This window comes from Balaenoptera musculus, chromosome 8 (genome assembly GCF_009873245.2).
Source record: "Balaenoptera musculus isolate JJ_BM4_2016_0621 chromosome 8, mBalMus1.pri.v3, whole genome shotgun sequence".
Classification (NCBI taxonomy): Eukaryota; Metazoa; Chordata; class Mammalia; order Artiodactyla; family Balaenopteridae; genus Balaenoptera; species Balaenoptera musculus.
In genome coordinates this window covers 14,768,245-14,790,737 of record NC_045792.1, presented here as the reverse complement: position 1 = coordinate 14,790,737, position 22,493 = coordinate 14,768,245, and the positions used below count along the sequence as shown (strand labels likewise).

The following is a 22,493-nucleotide window of genomic DNA, read 5'->3' as shown; positions in this document are numbered from 1 at the left end:
TCTGGGGGAGCTGCGGAGGATTAGACAAACCATTCATTTCAGCTTATCGCTCCGACAGTGCATTGCCATTATGAAACATCACCCTCAGGTGTGAAACAATAGCATTTTGCACTTACTTTGGGCTCATATTTTACCATCACAAGGCACCTGTCAGCCTGGAATGCAGAAGCCTTTAAATAAATATTAATTCAGCCTCACCCCACCTGCCAAGAGAAAGGAGTGAGCAAATCCATAAAGGGGAAACTGAGGCACTAATGCCCTGAAATCTCTGCCATGTGCTAAGATGAAGGTTGGCACAGGGCACCAGTGAGTGGCTGCAGTAGCAATGGGTACGATCAGTCACCAGCCACGGAAGGGGGAGTAGCAGGGGTCTGGGGGCCTCACCCCCACCTCACGGAGTCTGGAGAGGCTTCAATGGTGGCAGCTTTCCCTCCTCAGGCTCGTATTTGAATCTTCAGAGCAGTGACAAAGCCTCAGCCAGCTCTGAGGAGCACAGAAGCATGGGACAATAGTCAGAGACCTGGGACAAATCTGACAGTACTACCTTCCCTCCTGGGGCTCATTCCTGACCTGCTGTGTGACCTCAGGCAACCCACTTAGCCTTTCTGAGACTCAATGTCCTCATTCACGAAAGGGGGGACTGCACCACCTTACCTGTCCCCCAGGGCTGCTGAGCAGGTAAAACAGAATGTGAAAGTACTTGGTTCCCCATAATGAGGATGCAGGACTAGGAGGGATGGGATTGTTATTCGCATCCCAGTGATTCCCCTAGGGGACCAGGGAGGCGAAAGTTACTGCAAAGGGTGGCCAGGGTCCAGCCCCCTCCTTGCAGTCCTGCATCCGAGGGTGACTCCTGCACCCTTGAATGCCCTCCTCTCCCAGGTCCTTCCTGACGCGAGGCCAGGAAAGACTTGTTCCTTCAGGAGATCTTTACCCAGCACAAGCCACAAGCTCAGTAGGACCCCAGGTGTGGTGGAAAGCATCAAAGGCCAGGGAAAACGGCCCCCCACCATCCAGGAGCTTGCAAAGGAGATGGGGGCAGAAGAGGCCTAACCCACCGCCCAGGGCAGAGCTCGCAGAAGGGTTTATGGCCCTTTCTCTAATTTCATTTTGGCTGTACACCTACTCCCCTGGAGGCTTAGTGGCCTGGCTGATGGTACAGAGTTCTCAAAAGAAAGGAGACTGATTGAGCGCCTACTGTGTGCTACAAGGGCATTTCCTCACATAATCCTCACGCAGAGGCACAAGGTGGGCTCTGTGAGTCTCATCTTACAGGTGAGGACAAAGAGGCTCCTGGGGGGAGATCCTCCAAGATCGTACAGCCAGGAGGCCACCAGGCCAACATTCAGTCAAAGTCTGCCTGCCTCCCAAGCCCGAGTTTTTCCCAACACAACGCCGAAGAGTTCAAAAAGTTTGGGGCCTTATGAGGATTTTCTTTCATTTCTTCTCTGGAAGCCAGTCCAAGTTTGGAAAGCAAATCTTTGGACAGGAAACTCCGACTTTCCCAACTTTTCCCTAAATCTCAGCCATCCCCCAGCCCTTTCTTCCCTCTGCAGACAGAACCAGGCAGATTTACAGAGAGAAGGAGAGGAGGGAGAAACACTTCATAAATAGAGAGAGATCAGATCAACAGCAAAGCTTCTTCTGGTCAAAGGGGAAATGGATTTTTAATAGAAAATGGAAGTTATGAGCTTGGTTGTGATGTGACAGACGCCCAGACTTAAACCCATTTAATCTTCTCCGCCGGTTAACACTGAGCACCACCCCGATGCCGTGTTTCATAAAACAGGCTCCAAATGGCTGGGAGATTAGAAGCGTAGAAATAGCACAGCAATATTTTTAAACCAGAAATCGCCCCCAGGCATTTGGGCTGCCCCAGGGTCACCCCTGAAACCTAAATATCCATCGCATCAACTTGTCCGTCTGCCCTGCGCTGTCTGGCCATCGGGATTAGTTTGGCAAAGGAAACTCGACACCCATGCGCTCGACACCCAGGGGCCCCCCACCCCACCTGCCTGGGTTGGGATGGAGGTGTCTGGCCAACTGAGGCTTCCACCCAGGTGCACTTTGAATTATCCCCATGTCATCATCTCCAATCATCGTAAATGACAACCTGAGGGGACTGAAATGTTAACGCCTCACCACCCCCACAGGGAGAAATGAGTCACTTCTTCTCTTCCTTTACAATATTTAGTCTCATTCACTGGATCTTTCATCTAGGAGCATCTGCCAGTGCTGGAGTCCCTGCCTCCTGCACCCGCCCGAGAGATGGGCAAGAGCCTGCAAGGGGTAACCAGCCCTGGGCACAGGGAGCGTGGCTGGATGGTAGCAGGGGGGGAGGAGGAACGGGCAGGGGTCCCCTGCAGGCCTATGAGCCCCCCGTCTTGGTCACCACTCTGTCCCCTGGGCCTAGCACAGCACTAGGCACTTAGCACAGTGGTTAAACGCCCAGACCCTGGTGCCAGGCTCCCCAGGTTTGAATCCTTGCTCTGCCCCTTACAAGCAGGGTAACTGCAGGCAAGATTACCTCGCCTCTCTACACCTTGGTTTCCTCATCTATAAAATGGGGGTGACTATATCTACTTCAAGGGTTGTTAGATTGGATGAGTTAACATGTATGACAGTTTCCGGTATATATAAGTGGTAGAGGTAACCACCTAAGTATTCATTGCTGTTGTTATAAATATTATCATGATAGCAGGTAGGCAGGAAGTCTATCTCACAACAAATACCTCTCCCGATGATGATGGTGACAACTTCAGATAGTAGTTCTCAAACATTACGATGCATAAGAACCACCTGGAGAGCTTGTTAAACACGCACGTCCTTAGATACCAGATTCACTGAGTCTGTCATAGGGCCAGGGAACTCTATTTCTGAGGCAGGTGGTCCTCTGTCTACACTCAGAGCAATGCTCCATAGGAAAAAGATTTGCCATACTGGACTTCAATCCACTCTCCCAACGACAGACCATTCTCATGGGCTTGGCTGACAGAACCTCAGCACCTCATTAAGTAACTTAATTTGGTGATCAAGTTAATGAAATAATAATGGTGTGATCAATAAACAGAGCATTGCCACAGCTACACGGCTCCCGGGCCTCACACAGAGCTGTGGTTGTTTTAATGCAGATGTGAGGTTTCTTAGATTAATTTGCAAGGTTGATTACCCTGCTGCATCTCCACACAAAGGTTTTCATAAAAGAGATGTATTATTTGTCTTCACTCTGTTCTTATTCCATAGTTGGAAAAACCGGGTCCAGAGAGGATCAACCAGTGGGGTCTCAGGTCAACCACCATGTCCATCCAAAACTCAGGTGAGGACCAGGGAGACGGGGTCTGGCCCCTCCATCAGAAAACCCCGTTATGGTGTGTTCACACCTTGGAGACAATCGGAGTCTAGATTCTGAGGAGGGGAAGGGCCAGTCTCCCCAGACAGCATCTGAGCATTTACAGGCAACCAGAACTGGTTGCGCAGCTGGGACCAAGTCCCAGACCTTCTGTCCCCAAACCTGGCACACTTGCTTTACCTCTAGCCTCACCATCATCATGGCCATTTCTTTTCAGCACTAATTGTGTGCCAGGCACTGTGAGAAGCCCTCTCCTTACATTATAGTGCATTTAATCCTTACGAGCACCCTCTAATGTAGCTACTGCCCAAGACCCCATTTTACAGATAAGAAAACAGGATCTTCAAGAGATCAAGTAATTTCCTAGGTGGCACAGCCAGGGCTGACAGAGAAGCATTTCAAACCCAGGCCTCCCTTACTCCGGCTGTGTTTCTCAACGGGTACACTACATTCTATCCTCAGAATGTCTCCAAGATGTGATCATCCTATGTCTAAGGTGGGTTTCTGATGGAGGAGAGCCATTTGGGGAATGACAATTCTGAATTATTTGGGACTGCCCCAGGCATCAGACATTTCATCCCTAATCATCCCTCCCTGCCCTCCACTATATCCTCCTTACTCTAGTGACTAAAATAACCAAGAAGTATCCCCCCAGTTTCCAAACAGCCCTAAGGAAACAGTACCACCCCAATGAGAAGCACTGCTCCAGTGTCCAAGTGGTCACCTCTGTCCAGCAGAAACGGGTTTTTTTTTCTTTTTTCTTAAGATTCTTAGCACAAACATAGTTCCTGTAAGCAGCAACCAGAAACCTCTGAGATCCAGTAAAGATCAGTCATCCTTCAACCTACAAGGCCCCTCACCATCAGCTCCAGGAGAAGTTATGAGCAACAGCTGACAGTCAAACAGACCCTTTAATCTTCCAGCCCCTTCTAGACAGGGCCTGTCAAAGGAACGCCCCTTATGGCCAGAAAGGTCTTTCCTGGGAGTCGGCTCAGACAGCACAGTTGTCCCCAGAGATTCCTAGATTTAGATTGTTCACACTGGAGGGACTTAAGAGATTATTTTGTTCAATCTCCTCCATTTACAGATGGGGAGAGCGAGGCCTGGAGAGTCATTTGCCCCAGGTGCACAGCTGGCCAGTGTCCTGGCTGGGACCAGACCCCCGTCTCCACCGCTCTTGCAATTCTGGCCGCTCCACTTTCAGATCCCAGCAACCCAGGCACGGAGGGCATCATGGAGAAAGGAAATGATGTCATGGGAGGGAGCATTAGAGGGACCAGGGCTGCTGGCTGCCCAGAGAAGAGGGCTCAGGTGGGCAGTTCATCTGTCTACAAGTAGTCAAAGTGTTGTCAAGTAGAAGAGGGTTTCAGCTGGATTTATGTGGCCTAAAAGGTAGCAGCAGAGCCAGTGAGTAGAAGGTACAGGACCAGGAAAGTGGCTGACTGTGAGGGTGAGAGCTGTAATAGTCAGTGCTGTCTGGCCAGGAATGGCCTCCTTGAAAGGAAGGAGTTGCCAGTGGCTGGAAGTGCTGGAGCAGAGGAAGAACAACGCTGGTGAGACAGTGCAGAGGGGATCAGGCAGCTGATTAGGGGACGGATTCCATGTCCCTGAAGGTGCCTTCCAACCTGGAAGATTTTGACCCATGGATGTCACACCCTCAGAGCAGGTCCCCCACCCACCTTCTCCCCCATGGCTCTGGGAGGCCACTCTAGATACAGGGTGTCCATGACCCTGAGTCAGCTTGGTTCTCAGGGCCTGGATTCCAGTAATTGCTGTGACCTCAAACAAGGTGACCCAAGGTGGGACCCTGTGCCTACTCCCCTTCCCACAAAAAGATTGTGGAGTCCCAGCAGGGAGAACACCCTCAGGGGCGTGTCCAGAGGATTATGGACTAAACTCACATCTAAGGACCTGGGGAGGGAGCAGAGGTAAGCTCCTCCCACTCCCCCCAGGCACTGGGGCCACAGGGAATCTGCCAAGTCTACTCCATGAAGACGGTTGGCAGCCTGGCTTTGTCTCATCAGCTGTTCCCCATGTTGATGAAAAGCAAAGGCTAGGAAAATTCTCCATATGTGTGAGGCCCAGGGAGGGGGGAGACAGCCACACACAGCTGTGAGACCTTCGTTGTTCCTGTATGATGAGATGACAGTAATTATACCTCACATTTCAGCAGAGCATTTATAAGGCTAAAACTGATTTGCTGTGGTTTTTACATGTGTGTGTTTATATGTTGCCCTCTTCAGTTTACAAAGCGTTGTCACACGCTATACCATTGTATGGCCTTCACCCTTTTTGTGCATATTCAATAGCAATCGCTCTGGGGGACAGCCAGGACAGGGGTTATTTTGCCCATTTTACAGATTGGGAAATAGAGGCACATAAACTATTAGGTAACATGCCTATATTAGACAGCTGAGCTTTGTTTTCTATGTCTATGGACAATGCTTCTTCACACACACACACACACACACACACACACACACACACACACACGGAGTTTAATGGAGATGCAACTTGCCTTTGAATAACTGTTCTTAATGAAAACGGTGACCTTGGAAACTGTCAGTACAAGCAGCGTGTAGAGCAAGGGCATGGGGAAGTGGGGCAGGGGGTGGCTGAACGGATGAGGGGATAGCAGCTGGATGGCAGGGGTGGTGCCCAAGGCTAATGCTATTCATGCTAAAGCAGCACAGGACAAACAGCTGTTAAACAGGACACACAGGCTGTTGTGCCACAGCCCCGCACCCCGCCACTCATGGGACCCACAGGCCACAACCTGCCATGAGCAGCACCTGACCTCTGGGTCATATGCTGCTTCCCTGGGTCATATGGCTGACTGGGTTATGGAGGGAGGAGTGGTCCAGGGATCCCCAAGGTCACGGGCTGTCAAGGGTGTTCTCTATACATGAAACTACCTGAAAAACAGCAAAGTTCATCCTAGCAGGGAAAGACAGAAATCCATCCAGCTACAAGGTATGGGGGCTCACCCTGTGCAGTCCACGTACATAGGTTTATGGCATTAAATCAGGCTAGTTCTTACTGTGTCCAGTCATGGTAGAGATTTATCAACCAACCTCAGCCTTCCTTTGGTAGGTATGAGGCTGGCCTTTGCCTCACCCTCAAATCCAAATCTGGAGCGAACCTGTGCCCTCACCTTTTCTGCAGCTGCCACCAGCTGTGGCTGGGGAAAGGGAGAGTGTTGGATGCTCCCATCCCACCCCACCCCAGGGACACCCAGGTGGCCGCATGGCCTCAGCTATCTGGCTGCAGATGGGTCCTGCAGGCTACCCAGCTGATAGGTGATAGAAGGAAGCTGTGGTGTCCCCTGCCCTGGCCACCATTCAGCCTCTCTTACTGCTACAAAGTCTAAGTCAGTTGGCTTGGCCAAAACTGTGGCTCATTAGTACAACCGTTCGGGACAGAAGCGGATGCTGTACTTTGGGGGTGGGGGGAAGCTGGGAGTAGTGCAGAAAAAAGAAGAGGTCTAAGGTTTATTGAAAACGAGTTATATTCTAGGTACTTCATATGCATTATCTCCTTTAATCCCATTTCATAGCTGGAGAAAGTGAGGTTCAGAGAGGTCCAAGGTCACATACTAAGTGCAGAGCCAGGATGCGAATGAAGGGTTTGCCTTGACTCAGAATATCCGCTGCACCATCGAGTTGCAATCTTTTTTATTTTTCTTCACAATTCTAATATATAAAATGCTCTGGTTGGAAGAACTGGGGGAGGGGGGGCTTGAAGCTCTGCCCACTGGCCCTCTCCCTCTCTCCTTCCAGCCATCCCCTGAGGCTCTACCCAACACCTTAGGGCTCCACCCCACCTCCTTCAGAAAACCTCTGTGGGCTCTGGTGGACCAGGGCCCTCACAGATCATTAGATGTGCAGAAAAACGCTCTGGGAGGCCTTAGAGCTGCACCTGCCAGGGTGGGATTTGTCCAGGGCCCCGGAAATGCAGACAGAATCATTCCCGAAGCCACCTCCCCACTGTGGGCATCCCAGCTGGCTCTCTGGGAAGGAGCACTCCAGCTGCCCTGAACTGTGTGCTCTTCCAGCATTACCCCCAACTCTTTATACACCCATCCTTCTGACCACAGCGCCTGCCTTTCACTGCGCCCCCAACCACTGCATGTGACAGAAGGCGCCTTAACAATGGTAGAAGCAGCAGCTGGGGGCTCTTCCCCTCAGAGGCCACAACCCCCTCCCAAGCTGGACGCTGACAAACCAGTGGGGTGAAAGAGCATTTTGCCTCACTTGATAACCTCTTCCCATCAGCTGCTGCCTCTCCACCCACTGACCACAGCCCTAAGCCTCCTCCATTCTGGGGGTGCACTCACCAGAAGGCAAATGTTGGCCCTGGATCCCCATAGCAGGTGTGCCCCTCTCTTCTTCCTGCAGCACAAGAGGGACAACCCACACCCAAAGTTTGGTCCGCCTTCGGGTGTCTCTGCCACTGGTCACCCATTCCACCCTAGTTACAAGCTCGGGGGCTGCCTTGCCAGAAGAAGAACTCAGTGCTGAGCCCCTGTAGGCCTAAAACTCAGAGGCAAGGGAGAAGCACTACCCAAATCATCATCCTTCTCCCCACTCTTGCCCCACCCCCATTCCACAGAAGGAAAAGCCACCGCCTGGCTGCAACTGAGGCTGAGACCAAGACGCTGCTACTCACAGAGGGTGAGGAGGGCTCTTGGCCCGGCTAGGTGAGCATGCAAATCTGTATGCAAATTATATGCAAATCCAGGGCCTGCCCTTGGGTTCCTGGCACCCTGTCATGTCTGCTGCCTGTGGCTCACCCCATTCATGCACCTGGGTGCTGGTTAGAATCTACTGAGCTAGGGGCTGAGAAAGCACTTCGGAAGCTGGGGGCGTTTCCTCTTGACTGCTTCCAGTGCCCCCAAGAAACACGTCCTCCAAGATCATGTGGGAGGGAAGAATCTCCCAGCTTGGTACCCACACCCCCAAAAAAAGCTCTCTGAACATCCACCCTCCCTTCAACTAATCCACAAATAAAATCGTCCTTCACCAAGCTGAGCAGGGGACCAAGCAAGTCACAGGGTGGAATTTCTGAAGACCCGGAGAAGGTAAGGGGGACCGGAGGTCTGCACCCCTCTGACAAAAGCCAACAGCCCGCGAGGCGCTCTGTGCAGACAACCACCTTGTGTCTGGGGGGGGGGCGCGCAAGCATCGCTGGGCCAACCCCACCCTCCACCCCTGCCATTTGCTTGCCCACCTTCTCTCGATTCCTCAATCTGAGAAAAATAAAGCCTCTTCAGCCAGTCTCCTGGGATCTGCTCAACTTAAGCGCTGCCTTTGGGTCAACTGCTTACTTGCTTTTTGTTTCTGATTGAGCTCCCCAGTCTGCTGCAGAAATATATTCAAGGCAGCTGACTTTGATGCCCAGAAATACGAAGCATCTGAAAGGTTTGTCGGGCATCAAGGCAATCCCATTCTCCCCCATGTTATCCTAGCACCCAGGGCCTCTCTGCCTACCTACCCCCTCCCCAATGCTCACTGGTCTTTCACCTCCTTCCCCTAAGTTGTGTTTGCCATTTCGAGATTTTAAAAACACATTCCCTGAGTGCCCACCCCCCTTTTAATTAGACTCTGAACAGAGTGTTAAGAGATTTTCTTAATGGCTTGACGAAGGCTTTTAATTTGGTCTTCTCTAGAGAGAAGAACCATGAGTCCCCATCCGAGAGGTTGGGGCGGGGAATGAAAAAATCAATGCACCCCATTATTTTTGGCTTTTAGAAAACAGGAATTTTAGTGCCGGGGAAGCTTGCTCTTTTACACAGTAAAAATGCAAATGTAGGCAACACAGATGCTGGCACGCTGGATGTAACAACGGAGAGAGGCTCGCTGGGGTTCATCTGGCTGCCCGAACCTGGATTTGTTTTGGCAATAATAAGGCAGTTATTGAAGACTCGATAACCGATTATTAAAACACCTTCCCAATTTAGTTCTGGGGAATCAGTCTGAGCTCAGGCTTCATCAAAAAAAAGGTATTTCGAGAGGAATGGAAATAACAGACGCTTAAAACACATTCAATAACTGCTTAATTCCATCCAGAGGACGCTCCATCTCATCTTGTTTTCTCCTCTCTCTCTCTCTGCCTCCTCCCGCTCCTCACAGATGGACGTACAAATTATTGCAAGAGGATACTGTTTTCTGTAACAGGCTCGAACATTCACATTTACATTTTCCTTGGTGCCGCGGGGGTGACTGGCAACGGGAGAGAAAAATACACCAAACCCCATCTTCGCTGCTCTCACCACATCAACATCTTCCCCCAGCCGCCTCCGCCACCACCACGCCACCCCAAGCAGAACAGGCCCCGGGGACCAGCCTGGCACCTAAGACCCAATTAAGGCACGAAGGAAAAGAAAGGCCTGTCTGGCAAGTCGCCCTGGCGCCCAGCGCAGACGCTGGAGCCTCTGAATGGCAGGGGCGCGGGAGCTCTGCAGACCCAAAGGCCACTTAGGTGCCGCCTCACCTGGCACCTCCAGCCCCCCGCAGGCCCAAGGCCAGAGCTACTTGCTTCTCCCGTTGGAGAGGATTTTGCCCCTCGGGCCGTCCTGCCGTCTTCTGGGTCTTTCTCCACCCCCACCCCCATCTGCCCCTTCCCTATCAAATAGCTTGGGCTTCATTTATTAATGCCCGGCTTCTGGAAGGGGGAGGGGAGAGTCCATCAGGTATTTGCTAGGGGGCCTCGACTCCTGGGGAATGGGCTGCTCTGGAAGAGGTCTCCAGAAAGGGGGTGGGAGGTGTGTGTGGACAAAGCTGGGCAGGAGCGTGGCAGCAGCTCCAGCCTGTGTTTCCTCGCCCGACAAAATGGAAAGTGGTGGCGGGTGGAGAGGGAACTAGCCAGAGAGAAAGCTGCCGCTCCTCACCTTATGTATTTTTAATATTAATGTAATTAAAGCTGCGAGCCGAGCCAGCCTGCGGGGCGGAGGGAAGCAGGAAGAGCCTGGGGAGAGGGAGACTGTGGGCGGGGGGCCCGGGTGAACAGGAGGCAGGCTTCTTGCTCCGCGGACGGGGTATGAGAGGGTGCTGTGAAGGGTCAAGGGGTTAATCAACCTAGACCAGCCTTGGTGTGTCACCCCGTGGACCCCGTTGGGTCAGAGAAACTCAACTACTTTGTCCACGATTCAGGGGCCAGCCCTCGCCCCGCACCTCAGCAGCATCTTGGCCTTCAGTCTGGCTTTGACCGGGCGGTACTTACAAATAAAATAGGGTCACCCTCCTCCCCCAAAGCCACAAGATACTGCAGTCAGCTCCGGCAGGTTGCAGACTCCAGACCCCTGGGGCGTCGGCAAGGAAGCACCGGACCCGTCCGGGAGCGCCAACCCTCTGCTGGATTGCCCTTCCCCCATCGCCTAGGGGTCAAGAGTTGCAGCTGGGCCAGGGCAGCCGTCTGGGCAAAGGGGGTAGAGGCCGTCCCCCAGGGCGCGAAGGAGAAAAGTTAGAGGGCTGCACAGGTAAAGCTGAGCTCGTAAGAGCGTGTGTGCTCCTCAGCGCAAGGGCGCCGAGTTCGGCCGCCTCATCTCCCGCCATCTGTGCGCCCGGGGGCACGTCCTCTGCGATCGCCTGGAAGCCCGATAGCCGGGGACTGCCTGATCCCGACTCGGTGCCCAGGTGACTCTGGTTGGAAATATCTGACCGCTTCCAACCCCCAATCCCGGCTACCTCGAGGATCAGGTGCGCAGCGCCCCAGCAGCAGGTCTGGACATGCCGGACACCTGGACCCACCCTTAGCAACGCCTTCTCTCCGGGGAAAGCGACACGCCCCCCCCAACCCAAGACTCGTCCCCATGTCCGCTGACCAGGAACCGAAGCGTAGACTCTCGCACCTTGGGGCGCGCTGCCCGAGGTGGCCAGGCGGCGCAGCCAAGCCGGGGCTAGTGCCCGGGGCAGGGGGTGAGGTGGGGCTGGACGAAGGCGACCTCTAGGTTTGGGGAACAAACTTGCTATCAGAGACCCCAGGTCTCGGGACCCCCGGCTCTCCCCGCCCTGCATCCAGCCAGGGCGCGGATAAGCGCGGTGCGGTGCGGTGCGGTGCAGGAGGTCCGGGGTGGCGGAGGGGCGCGCAGTGGCAGAGTGGGAGTAAGCCGCGGCCCGGTTCCGCCAGGACTCCCAGGTGAACAGTCATGGCCTAAGGAACCCTCGACTCGGAGGGCACCCCGGGGTCCCAGCGCCACCCAGCCGCAGGCAGCGGGCAAGGGCCTGGGGGAGGGGTCCGGGCAGAGCGGCGGCCCGGCAACGAGCGGGGAGATGAGGGGCTGTCTCACCACCTCCCCGCCGGGCGCGCCCCAAAAAGGCAGGCGCGGGTGGCTGGCGGGGCGCTCCAGGGCGGACTCTCACCTGGCCGCTCCCCGGGTGCCTGCCCCTCCCCCGCTGCGCCCCATCCGGGGCCCCGCGCCGGGGTCCGTCCCCCCCCCCAGCCCCCGCCCCGGGCACCTGGAGCCCGCCGGGCACTCCGCCTCGCCGCCAGCCTCGCGCACCGCGGCCCCGCCGCCTCCGCCGCCCTGCCGCCCGCGCGGGTCTCACCTTTGTGTAAAGAGTCCAGGAGCAGGAGGAAAGTTACCAGCCACATGCCATAAAGAGGCCCTATTCTCCGGGGAGGTGGTCCTGTGGCCGGCCGTGCGGCAGCGCCTCTCCCCCGCTCAGCGCGCTCCCAGCCGCCCGCACTCCGCGCCCCGCTCTCTCTGCTCCTCAGCCCAGCGCTCGGCGGCGGCGGCGGCGGCTCCTCCCTCCTCGGCTCCCTGGCTCCTGTCATCCACGGGGCTGGGCTAGGCGCCGCTCTCCCCGCCCCCCCCGCCCCCCCCCCCCGCGGCACCCCGGCCGGCGAGCGCCGCGCGAGCCCCGAGCCCACACGGCCCCCAGCCCCACAAGCCCAGGCACAGGGGCGGGGGCCCGGGCCGTACGGCCCGGACCGGGGTTCGCTGAGAGGCGAGGGGTCCCCGCCACCCACCGGCTCCTAGCCTGCGGTCGCACACAGGCGTGTGTCATACATGTGCCAAGAGACCGCCCTGCTCGGGCCAAGGGCGCCCCGTGTCTCCTGGGCCAGTCACCTGGGGCCAAGGCAGCCTGCCTCTTTCCAACTCAGTTTACCCCCTGGGATGGGGGAGCATGGATGCTGGGAGTAGAAGCCAGACTGAGACCCTTTGGTGCCGGCCCGGGTTACTCCCCACCTCCAAGCTGAAAGCTGCCTGCCCTTCCAACCCCTAGTTGCCTGGGCAAGCCTGCCTCGTGGGAAGCCCCAGCTGAAGCCAGCCACCCCACCACTCTGTGGGAATTTTCCTCACACTGGGCACATTGTGATTACTCAGACATTATTTTCAATAAATATTTAATGTCAGTTGTATCTCGTGTATCTTCCTCCTTCATCCTCATCTGTCCCCCCCTACCCCACGGCTTTGTCACTAAGCAGAAATTGGTTTATTCCTTATGTCAATCTGCATAAAGTCGTCATAGAATTGAATAGGGCTGGAGTGAGGTATCTTCTCAGTTACAAAATGAATGTTGAGCACCTGCTGTGTGCCAGGCAGCAGGTTAGGCGCGGGGGCCCAAGGCATTTACTCTTTAAAATATGTTAACATATACATGATATAAAATTTACCATTTTAACTGTATTTAAGTGTACTCTTCAGTGGCATTTAGTACATTCGCAGTTTTGTGCAACCATCACCACTATCCATTTCCAGAACTTTTCATCATCCAAACAGAAACTCTGTACCCATTAAACAATAACTCCCTATTCCCCAGCTCCTGGTAACCACTAATTTACTTTTCTGTCTCTATGAATTTGCCTCTTTTGGGTACTTCACTTAAGTGGAATCATACTATATTTGTCCTTTTGTGTCTGGCTTCTTTCACTTAGCATAGTGTCTTCAACGTTCATCCATGTTGTAACGTGTCAGAATTGTATTCCTTTTCATAGCTGAATAATATCCATTGTATGTATAGACCACATTTTGTTTATTCATTTGTCAGTGGACACTTGGGTTGCTTCCACCTCTTGGTGATTGTGAATAATGCTGCCATGAACATGGGTGTACAAGTATCTCTTCGAGACCCTGCTTTCAACTCTCTGGGGAGTGGTAATTGCTGGATCATATGGTAATTCTATTTTTAACTTTTTGAGGAACTGCCAGGTGCATTTACTTTTTTGTATAGTACTTTCAGAGTTTAAAGGGCTCTCACCTGCAATTGCTCCGTGTAATCCTCACCATATCCTTTGACGCTTTATCACTCCCCATTAAAACAGGTGAGAAAAGTGAGGCTTAGCTTGTTCAAGGTCACCCAGTTTGTATCACAAGCAAGACCGGAACCCAGGTCTCCAGACTCCAGGGCAGCACTGCTTGCTCTGCACGGTGCAGCCTGCCTCGTGGCCCAGCTGCGTGATGTGAAGTCACCACTGCAAAGTGGATGCTTTTTCACTAGGTGTTCTGCCCTCTGTGAACACAGGCTTAGAACAGAGACATGGGGCAGACTGCAACAGGTGTTTGAGATGACCCAGCCCAGCCCTCCGCTTTACAGATGAGGAAGATGAGGCCCTGAACGGGGAGGCGATGGACCTGCCTGGGGTCAGGCAGGCAGCGACAGAGCCCAGCCGTCTCCAGTCTTCTGGCTGATAGCTTCCCTCACCACCGCCAGCCTACTGGGCTCATTCTTCCGTCCTGTTCCTCCCCTTCTAAAGGAGATGGTTGCTGAGAGGAATCCAGTTATTTAAAACTAAGCCTATTGACCCAGGGCACCTGGTCAGGCCATGCCTAAAATAAGCTGCTAAGTCAGACAGGATGAAAGGGGCTGCTGTCTGTTGGGAGGGGACGGGCCCTGAATGGGCCTGGGGGTGTCAGCACAGCTGCTCGAGCCCCACATGCTGGAAGGAGAGAGGGGGACCCTCCGCTCTCCATTTACCTGAAGTACCTCCTCTAACCTGAGTGTCCCTTTTATGCTGGTTACACCTGAGGGCCTTTCAGGGACCACAACACTGTGTGTAGAGAGTCAGGTGTTATCCGAAGGGTGAGGTCATTCACTGTCTCCTGAAGAGGCCGAGTGGATGTGGGGAGCAGGGGTGGGCAGGTGAGGAGGGCAGACTCGGGACTCTCTAGCACAAGGAGAGTCTCTCTGTATATAATGTCATGGTTAAGAGCATGACTTCAGAGCCAGAGCTGAGATCTCAGCCCAACTCTGCCGTTTACTAGCTGTGCACTCTTGGGGAATTAATGTGTGCCGACCCCCGTTCCCTCATCTGTAAAGTGGGGACAGCCACAGCGTACGCCTCGGAGAGCTGTTGTGACGATTAAATAAGACAAGCCCCGTGGCTAGCACGCAGTAAGCACAGTAAATGTATATATCACTAATGTTCTTGGCTTTCGCTCAGAGGACCTTGAACTATAGGGGCTGGGGGAGGGAATAGCTCAATGGGAGGGGATGTTGGGATGACATCCTGCAGTCCCTATGGCAACGAGGCCAGAATTCAGGAGTTGGGAATCCAGGAAGAGGCCCCAGAAACACGGAAAAAAGGTGTGCTTGAGGCTGGAAGGGCATAGAGTGACTGTCAGCAAGGAAAGGACCCAAAAACAGACAGTCCATATGCTTTTTGTATTTTCCATTTCCTAGGTTTTGTTCCTGCTTAGTATTTAGGAAAATATCTTTGCAAGTGACAGTCTGGCTCAGATGTGTTCCGAAGTCCCGTCTTAACTGGAGTTGTACTTGGGGAGCTATGGCACAGTCAGCAACAATCACAGCAAGGGAACTCCAGGGAAGAGAGTGGGATGCTTGTTTCACCCACGCTCACGCCAAACCCTGATGCTCTCCTCCCACGGCTGACATTTTGGAGGGGCTAATTTTTTATTTTGATAAAAGGGACAATTCCTTCAAAGTCCCAACTTGGATGGAAGCCCTCACACCCACACACAAATATATGCACACCAGTGTGAGAACAAACACAGTTGCCCAGGCAAACATCCATGTGTACAGGTAAACATAAATACTTAATGACAGGCACACCTGTGCTCAGATGCAATTTGAATACAATCCAAAAATCCTGCATTGACACCTTTGCATGTGCCCTAATACATTTGTTTAAAGCCTCAAACTTGTGGGATTCATTTCCAGCAGGGGCACACTGCTCATTTAAAAAGTGATTAATTAATTTCAATAATTTGTTGCATCAGAATGCTGGGTGATGATGTAGCTGGTGTGTGTGTGTTTTACCAATGCCGGTTGAAGCAGCTATATGAAGACACTGGGAGGTGAACCCTTTCCAATTCAGGTTAATCATGGATATTTGGGGGGTATTATTTTGCCATGTTACATTAGGACTAGAGCCATCATGAGAAACAACAGATGTTTTCATTGTTTAACTCAAACAACAGCTTATATATTTTGGATAATTTTCTTCAAAAACAAAGGCATATAATTATTTTAGCAAAGCCTTCTTATTGCTCTGAAATTCTATAACAACTTCAGCATAAATATGGTTTTCAAAAAAGGAATCAATACTGAACCAGGTCAATGGTAAAAACTTGACATTTGGGGTTATATAGCCAATTTGAGATTGACGTTTTTAGTACTAATTCATTGATTAGAGGAGAAAAAAACAAATAAGGATTTCCCCACCTTTTTTTCCAATTTGTAATTGATTTTAATGTTATATGAACAGTCCTGGACTACGATTCAGAAACCCTCGGTTCTAGCCTCATTTTTGCCACCTTAGCCAGCTGTGTGATCTTGGAGAAGTCACTTTATCTTTCTGGGCCTCAGTTTCATCACCTATGCACATTCTCTAATGCAGGCAAAGAGACAGAAATACGTATTTTCATGCACTGATACTCAGAAGCAAACAAAAAACACACAAAATAAACAGTTTTTACTTCAAATGCATGCACGTATATCTAAAATACTTCCGTCTTCTTGAGATGAGGTGAATCATCGCAATTAATAGGCTATGGTGCCTATATAAAAAGGTAGTACGTGTCATTAAATTACCCGGGCATTCCTTAAACCAAAATTGTATATGCTTAGCTCCGAGGATGTCTAGGTACATTTTGCCACTTACCCTCTCAACATTTTGGATTCTAGTATCATGGTCCTAAGCTCACGGAACAAAGGGCCCCAATCCCTGAGGCTCCTTCCCAACAGATGGCGTCTCTGGGGTTCCATGGCCCTTGTTCAAGCCACTGTCTCAGGAGGTTTGGTCAGGGGCTGCAGAAGCCCCCTCAATAATCATGGCCTCTCTCCCGCAGTCCCCTCTCTGCTCCCAACTCTGAAACTGGCTGAGAAGCCAACCCAGAGAGGTTCCATGAAGCCGGAATTCCGTGCAGCTGAAGCTCATTGCCAGGTCTCTCTCAGGGGTGGCGGCTGGGGGAGGTGGGCGGAATCCAAGCTAAGAGAGAAAGAAAAACAGGAAAATTCCATAAGTGGGAGCTCACTTTGCTGGCTTCCCGGGTTATCCTGCAGTTCTTCTGACCCACGAGGCACTCACAAATGTGTTCATCACATTGTATTTAAGCATCTTCTCTCCTGGAAAGCCTGGATGCTATGTTTTTCACTCCTTCTTTCTCAAGTACCCGGTGCCCCTTCTCTACCTGCGTAAGCCTCCTCGTGCAGCAAGGCCTGGTCAGGCACCCCCAGCTTTCCCGGACCAGCCTGGACCAGCCCTCCTCTGGTCTCTACCTGCCGCAGACGTCTTCTTGGCCTGTGGCGCTCATCCCTTCATCCTGCATTGTGGCTGCTTATGCACACACCTGACTTGTCTCCTCTTCCAAACACTAGGCTCCAAGCCCTTTCGGTTTGTACCTGCAGAGCCTAGCCTCATGCCTCCTCACACTAGGGGGCACTCAGTGCCGATTTAGCGACGAGACAAGCTCATTCTTACAGGGTTGCAAATACCCGATTACAACTTCACGGGTCATGCCTTCCAGAGGCATGTGCTTTAACTGGAATCAAAGCCCTAAGCTTTGCCCTTCTCATATGAGAGTTTCTGGCCTGGAAGGGTGAGTCCCGGAGCTGCAGGAGCACTGACCCTAAAGCCGGAGTCTCAGCAGATGCCCGCTCAGCCGGCAGCACCATCATCTTCCTCAGGACTTTTGGGATCCAAAGGCTTCACATTTTCTTTCATTTCAGAACCTCGTCCAAAACAGACAGATCAGGCCAGAAGTGTTTTGTTCATTGTACAGATGAAGAAACTGAAACTCTAAGAGGTTTGTGATGTACCCAGAGGCAGATCTACCATGAAACTAAGAGAACTTATGCTCCAGGGTCCTGTAGGGCCCCAGTAATAAGTTCACATAGTCAGATGGTATTGGTGATTTGGTAGAATACTACAGTTGATCTGCAATCAATTATGGCTTCTCTTCTTTTCTACTCTGATGTGCATTTGGGGTCTGGTGTGCATTTGGATCTGACTCAGGATCCCCCAAAGTGAGTGAGTGATGGATCCATTCGATTTGGGATTGGTGAGATATATTTATGCGTAGAGAATGGTTAGCACTACTGTGTAGCCATCCCAGTGTAGGGAATGGCTGCAGGAATGCGACCACCCATTGGGCCAATTCACTTGGCTTTGTGACACGAAGTTGCAGGGCCCAAGTTGTATCACAGCATGATTATGGCCTGAGGTGCCTGCACTTAGAGATGTGTGTCTTGGAAGAGAAACCAGGTTGGAAATGTATGGAGCCAGGAGCTGGTGTGTAAAATTGTGAGCAGAAGAAATGTTAAAAAAATTTTTTTAAGGCATTATAGAGGTGTGTCAGGCAGTGATTTCACACAAATATTGTTATTTGTCCAGATTGTGTGATACCTGTGGTATTTGTCAGTTTTTTCAGAATTTGTAATTTGTGGCAATTTCTTTTTAGCATCCTAAATAATCACGTTTGTACCTCATTTTGTATTTATAGTTGTGTATTGTTTTCCTTAAGGAGGTCCCTTCGAATGGTCTAAGCTTCAGGTCCTACAAAACCTGAGTCCACCCCAGGGACTTGTCCTGGGTCAGACCACGGAGGCTGAGCTGGGCCAAGAACCAGGTTTCCTGGATTCTGGTCCAGGGCTCTTCCCACCACAGTCCCTTGCCTCAGAGTGTCACACGATGTGTAATTTATGTGTTTGTACAACACTGCACACACAGAGGATGCTTAAAAACGCCACAGCCCCTGAAGAGATTGTCCTCCATAGTGAAGGGGAGGTCAAGGTCTGGCCCATGGAATTGGCCTTGACCTGGATGTTCAAAGCCCTCTTCCTAGGAAATCTGGCCACTTCAGTCCACAAGCCAGAGGATCTCAGGGGTGGAAGACAGCTTAGAGTCCCCCTCTACACCCTTTCTGTGGGACAACGCCCCTCCCATCACTGGGACGGAGTCACCGGCATGAAGGACTGAGATGCCCCTCAAAGCCCAAGGGTTGTGGAAGACACCAGGAAGCCCCTCCAGCCACGCTGAGCAGAGAATGTCCACCTGCCGGGGGGCAAAACCACAGAGCCAGAGTGCCACAGTGGCGGGTGGAATGCTGTTTGGGATTGCCAAGGGAACGGGGGACACTGTGTGGGAACGGTGGGGGGGTACCAGCCCAACAGCCATAGACTAGGCGAGGAGGCCGGCCGGCGCCTTAGAGCCCACCTGAACGGCCCCATCTCACACCCCCCAGCTCTCTCCACCCCACCAGATAGGTGCTAACAGTCCCTGGTTAAATGCTGCCAGGGACGAGGGGCTCCCTGCCCACACAGAAGTTCATCCTAATTTCACTCTCTGTGATCACGTACACACTCTTTTCTTTACGGAGCCCAATCTGCCTTAGCCCGCCGGAGCTCACGGGACCCGCCAGATGACAGCTTTTCAAATATCTTACAACAGCCACCATAGCGCAGCCCTCCTACAAGCCTTCCTTTTGCCAGGCTAAATATCGCAGTTCTGTCAACCTCTCCTTTTCCAACATAATTTCCAGACCCTTCCCTCTCCTGGTTTCCCCTTTTGCACATATTTAACTTTAATAGCATCTCTCTTAAAAGCAGAATGGCCCCAACACTCCAGATGAGATCTGAACAGCTCTGAGAACAGGAACTGTCACCGCCTTGATAGGTATTCGACCTTCTCTGTGGCTCAAGATTTGATTGGCTTTTGGGGGCCAACACGCCAATAAAGCTGGGCCTCTTTCCCATGAACTGCTGCTGACCTGTGACCTCGATGTGGATTCTTGGGGACGGGGTCAGGGTGGGATGCACGATTAGACACATTGCTTGTTGACCGCTGGGAGAGGAAATGCTGCCTGGGTCAAATGGCATCGCTTACACACACCGGCTAAGACTCTCAACGACCCCTGAAGTCCTAGCTCAGCCCCAGTGAGGGGGGCAGACTCAGCTGAGAATGCAGGCACGAGGAGCGGGAAGCCCAATTTCAGACCACGTGGCATGAAAGCGTAGCATCTCTACCACACGTGATCGTACTTAAACCCAGCTGAAAAGGCGAAAAGATCTTACACTGCATTTCCCAAGAGTTTCATGAGAAGAAAATAGGTGATATGCAAAAAGTGAGTTCTGGTCAAATAGGTTTGGAAAACACTGGAATAACCAGAGGTAAATAGGTTTCTTTTACTGTAAGGACATCCCAGAACCTTTAAAACACTATTGGGTGTTATGGATACAGTGTGAGGTATTTGGGAAGGTTTCCCACTTTTCCTTGTCTGAAACCTCTGTCCTTTCCCTGGATGCTGCCCACCCTCGACTCGGAGGAAGCACATGTTGTAGGTTTATTTACACTTTCAGCAAGTTTGTGCCCGGCCCCTATGCAAGGAGCTCCCAGCATCCCTGGAAACTCTAAGGCAGGTCCCTGCCCTGGGGAGCTTGTGCTCAGCGGGGAAGGAGACGTATAGAGGATAGCACGTGGAGGTCTGTATGCTGAGCCTAAAGGTCAGAGTGGGAAGGGGTCTGGAGGCCATCTATTGGGAGCACCCTGTGTCACAGAGGAGGAAACGGTGGCCGTGCAGCTAAAGAACATCCAGGCCGTACAGCCTGAAGGTCAGTGGCAGTGCTTGGATGCAGGGTTCCTGAATCCCAGGCCTGCACTCCATCTACCGTGACATTCATGGCCCAGGTCGTGTTGTCCTCCGTCTCCGGCCCACTGACTGGGTAGCCCTGCCCACCACTCCATCCTCAGTAGCCACAGGCTTGGGTTAAAAGACTTTTAAGATCCCACCTAGGGCTGAGATTCAATTAGTCTGTGAAGACAGCTGCTTAAGCTCAGAGAAAGGAGCGGTTAGGAAAAACCAAGGCAGGATGTGAGTGGGCCTGGCTGATGGGAAGAGCCTGAAGAGTCAAAGCTGGATGGAAATGGATGTACCAGGTGATGGGAGAAGGGCCTCCCTGTGGGGGGTTTCATGAACCTGGCTCTGTGGTGTGTGTCTGCCCATCTGAGATACCCATGCACCCGGCACGAGATGGTTCAGGGCTGTGTCTTCCAAGACTCATGGTTAGAACCTTGGAGCTGATCGAAATGGCCAATTGTTTGTCTGAATCAGCCAAAGTAGCTTTTTCTTTTGGCAAATTATAACCAGAGCCATGGACTCCTAATAACGATTTTTATCATTGAACCCTGCTGTGGTCCAGCACTATGCTAAGTACTTTAGATGCATAATCTCAGTTAACCCACCAAACAACCTATAAGGCTGGCATAATTATTATCATCCCCATTTTATAGATAGTGAAACTGAGACACGGGGAAATTAACACAGCTAGTAAGCGTCAAATGCCCAAGCCTTGAGCAGGGCTGGGTGATCTGACCACAGAGTTTTCTTTCTCTTTATTGCTGTCGCTGGTGGTTGGTAGTATCTCTGCTGTCACATTTTCAGAAAGGTTTTAATACGGAATATTTTCAAACATACCACAAGTAGAGAGAAGAGTATAACGAACTGCCATGCACCCATCCTCTAGGGCCAGCAATTGTTGACTCGCGGCAATCTTGTCTTATCTGTATTCCCCTACCACCCTCCCTTCCCATCACCAAGGATTTTTGTAAGCGAATCTCATGCATTATATAAATCCATTCGTAGATCTTTTAGTGTGCGTCTCTAAAAGATAAGGCTGAATTCTTACTGTCAATCACTATACTTTATGCCATCCTGACTGAGAAGTAGCTTAGAGCAGCCACACCGCCCTCAACCCCCAGCACACACGTGCTGGGCTTCAGGCCAGTCACTGCCCAAAACAGCCGAGCTCATGGCAGTCTGGCCAAACAGCCTCCCTGAGCCTCCTCAGACGGTCTTACTGCAGCTGAAGCCCCTGCCATCAGTCTAGCTTGTCTGGAGCTGGGGAACACCAAGTCTTCTGCCTGGTGGGGTTGCTGCCACAAGGACAACAGTTCGGACCAGCCTGGACCTGACCCCCCAACTCTGGCCATGCCCCTAATCCCAGTTCCTATCTCAGGGCGATTTAGCATGCTCTCTTCTGCCTAGGAGAGAACGGCTCCCCACTCTGCTCAGTCTAAGAGCAAGAGGTAGGGAGGAGATGGAGCTGAACAAAGCACCTGGAATCAGGGTTCACTGTGCCTCCCATGAACTCACTTTCCTCATCTGTAAAATGGGAACATAACACCTACCTCATACGGTGGCTGTGAATGTCCAAGGAGACAAGTTTTCCCCACTGGGGTTGGGCTACCGGAGGATGCAGTACCTGACCTGGCCAGCAGGTGTCGCCCAAAGACTAGCACCTGTAACCTTGAGGAGGGGCGGGGTGAAGTGGGGCGGCAGCTGCTCCATTGAGAGGATTATCTTTCCATATTAGATCCGGTTGCACCTGGGGGAAGTGGAAGAAAGTTCAGCCTGTGGGATTTCTCCTTAGAAAAGTCAGGTCTGGGGACTTCCCTGGTGGTCCAGTGGCAAAGAATCCGCCTTCCAATGCAGGGGATACGGGTTCAATCCCTGGTCGGGGAACTAAAACCCCACATGCCGCAGGTCAACTAAGCCCGCGTGCCACAACTACTGAGCCCACGCGTCTCAACTAGAGCCCGCGTGGCGCAAACGACAGAGCCCACGCACTCTGGACCTCGCGCACCACAACTGGAGAGGAAAAAACCCGCATGCCACAACTAGAGAGAAGCCTGTGCACCGCAACGAAAGATCCCGCACACCGCAACTAAGACCTGACACAGCCAC

At 52.2% G+C, this 22,493-nt stretch overlaps 1 protein-coding gene and 1 long non-coding RNA gene across 2 annotated transcripts in view; both read right to left on the bottom strand.

The window, feature by feature from the left end:
• The window catches only part of DSCAML1 (DS cell adhesion molecule like 1), a 347,779-nt gene extending 335,765 nt beyond the window's left edge, over positions 1 to 12,014 (bottom strand). The window contains exon 1 of the mRNA XM_036859273.1: positions 11,896 to 12,014. Within this exon, the coding sequence (XP_036715168.1) occupies positions 11,896 to 11,941 (46 nt within the window). The 5' untranslated portion in view covers positions 11,942 to 12,014. The remainder of the gene's footprint in view (positions 1 to 11,895) is intronic.
• Positions 12,015 to 16,205: 4,191 nt separating this feature from the next.
• LOC118900057 lies at positions 16,206 to 22,121 on the bottom strand. Its single transcript, XR_005021040.1, has 2 exons — positions 21,938 to 22,121; positions 16,206 to 16,741 (listed from the first exon to the last, which is right to left on the bottom strand). It is a non-coding gene; the product is annotated as an uncharacterized LOC118900057 (long non-coding RNA).
• Positions 22,122 to 22,493: the final 372 nt, after the last annotated feature.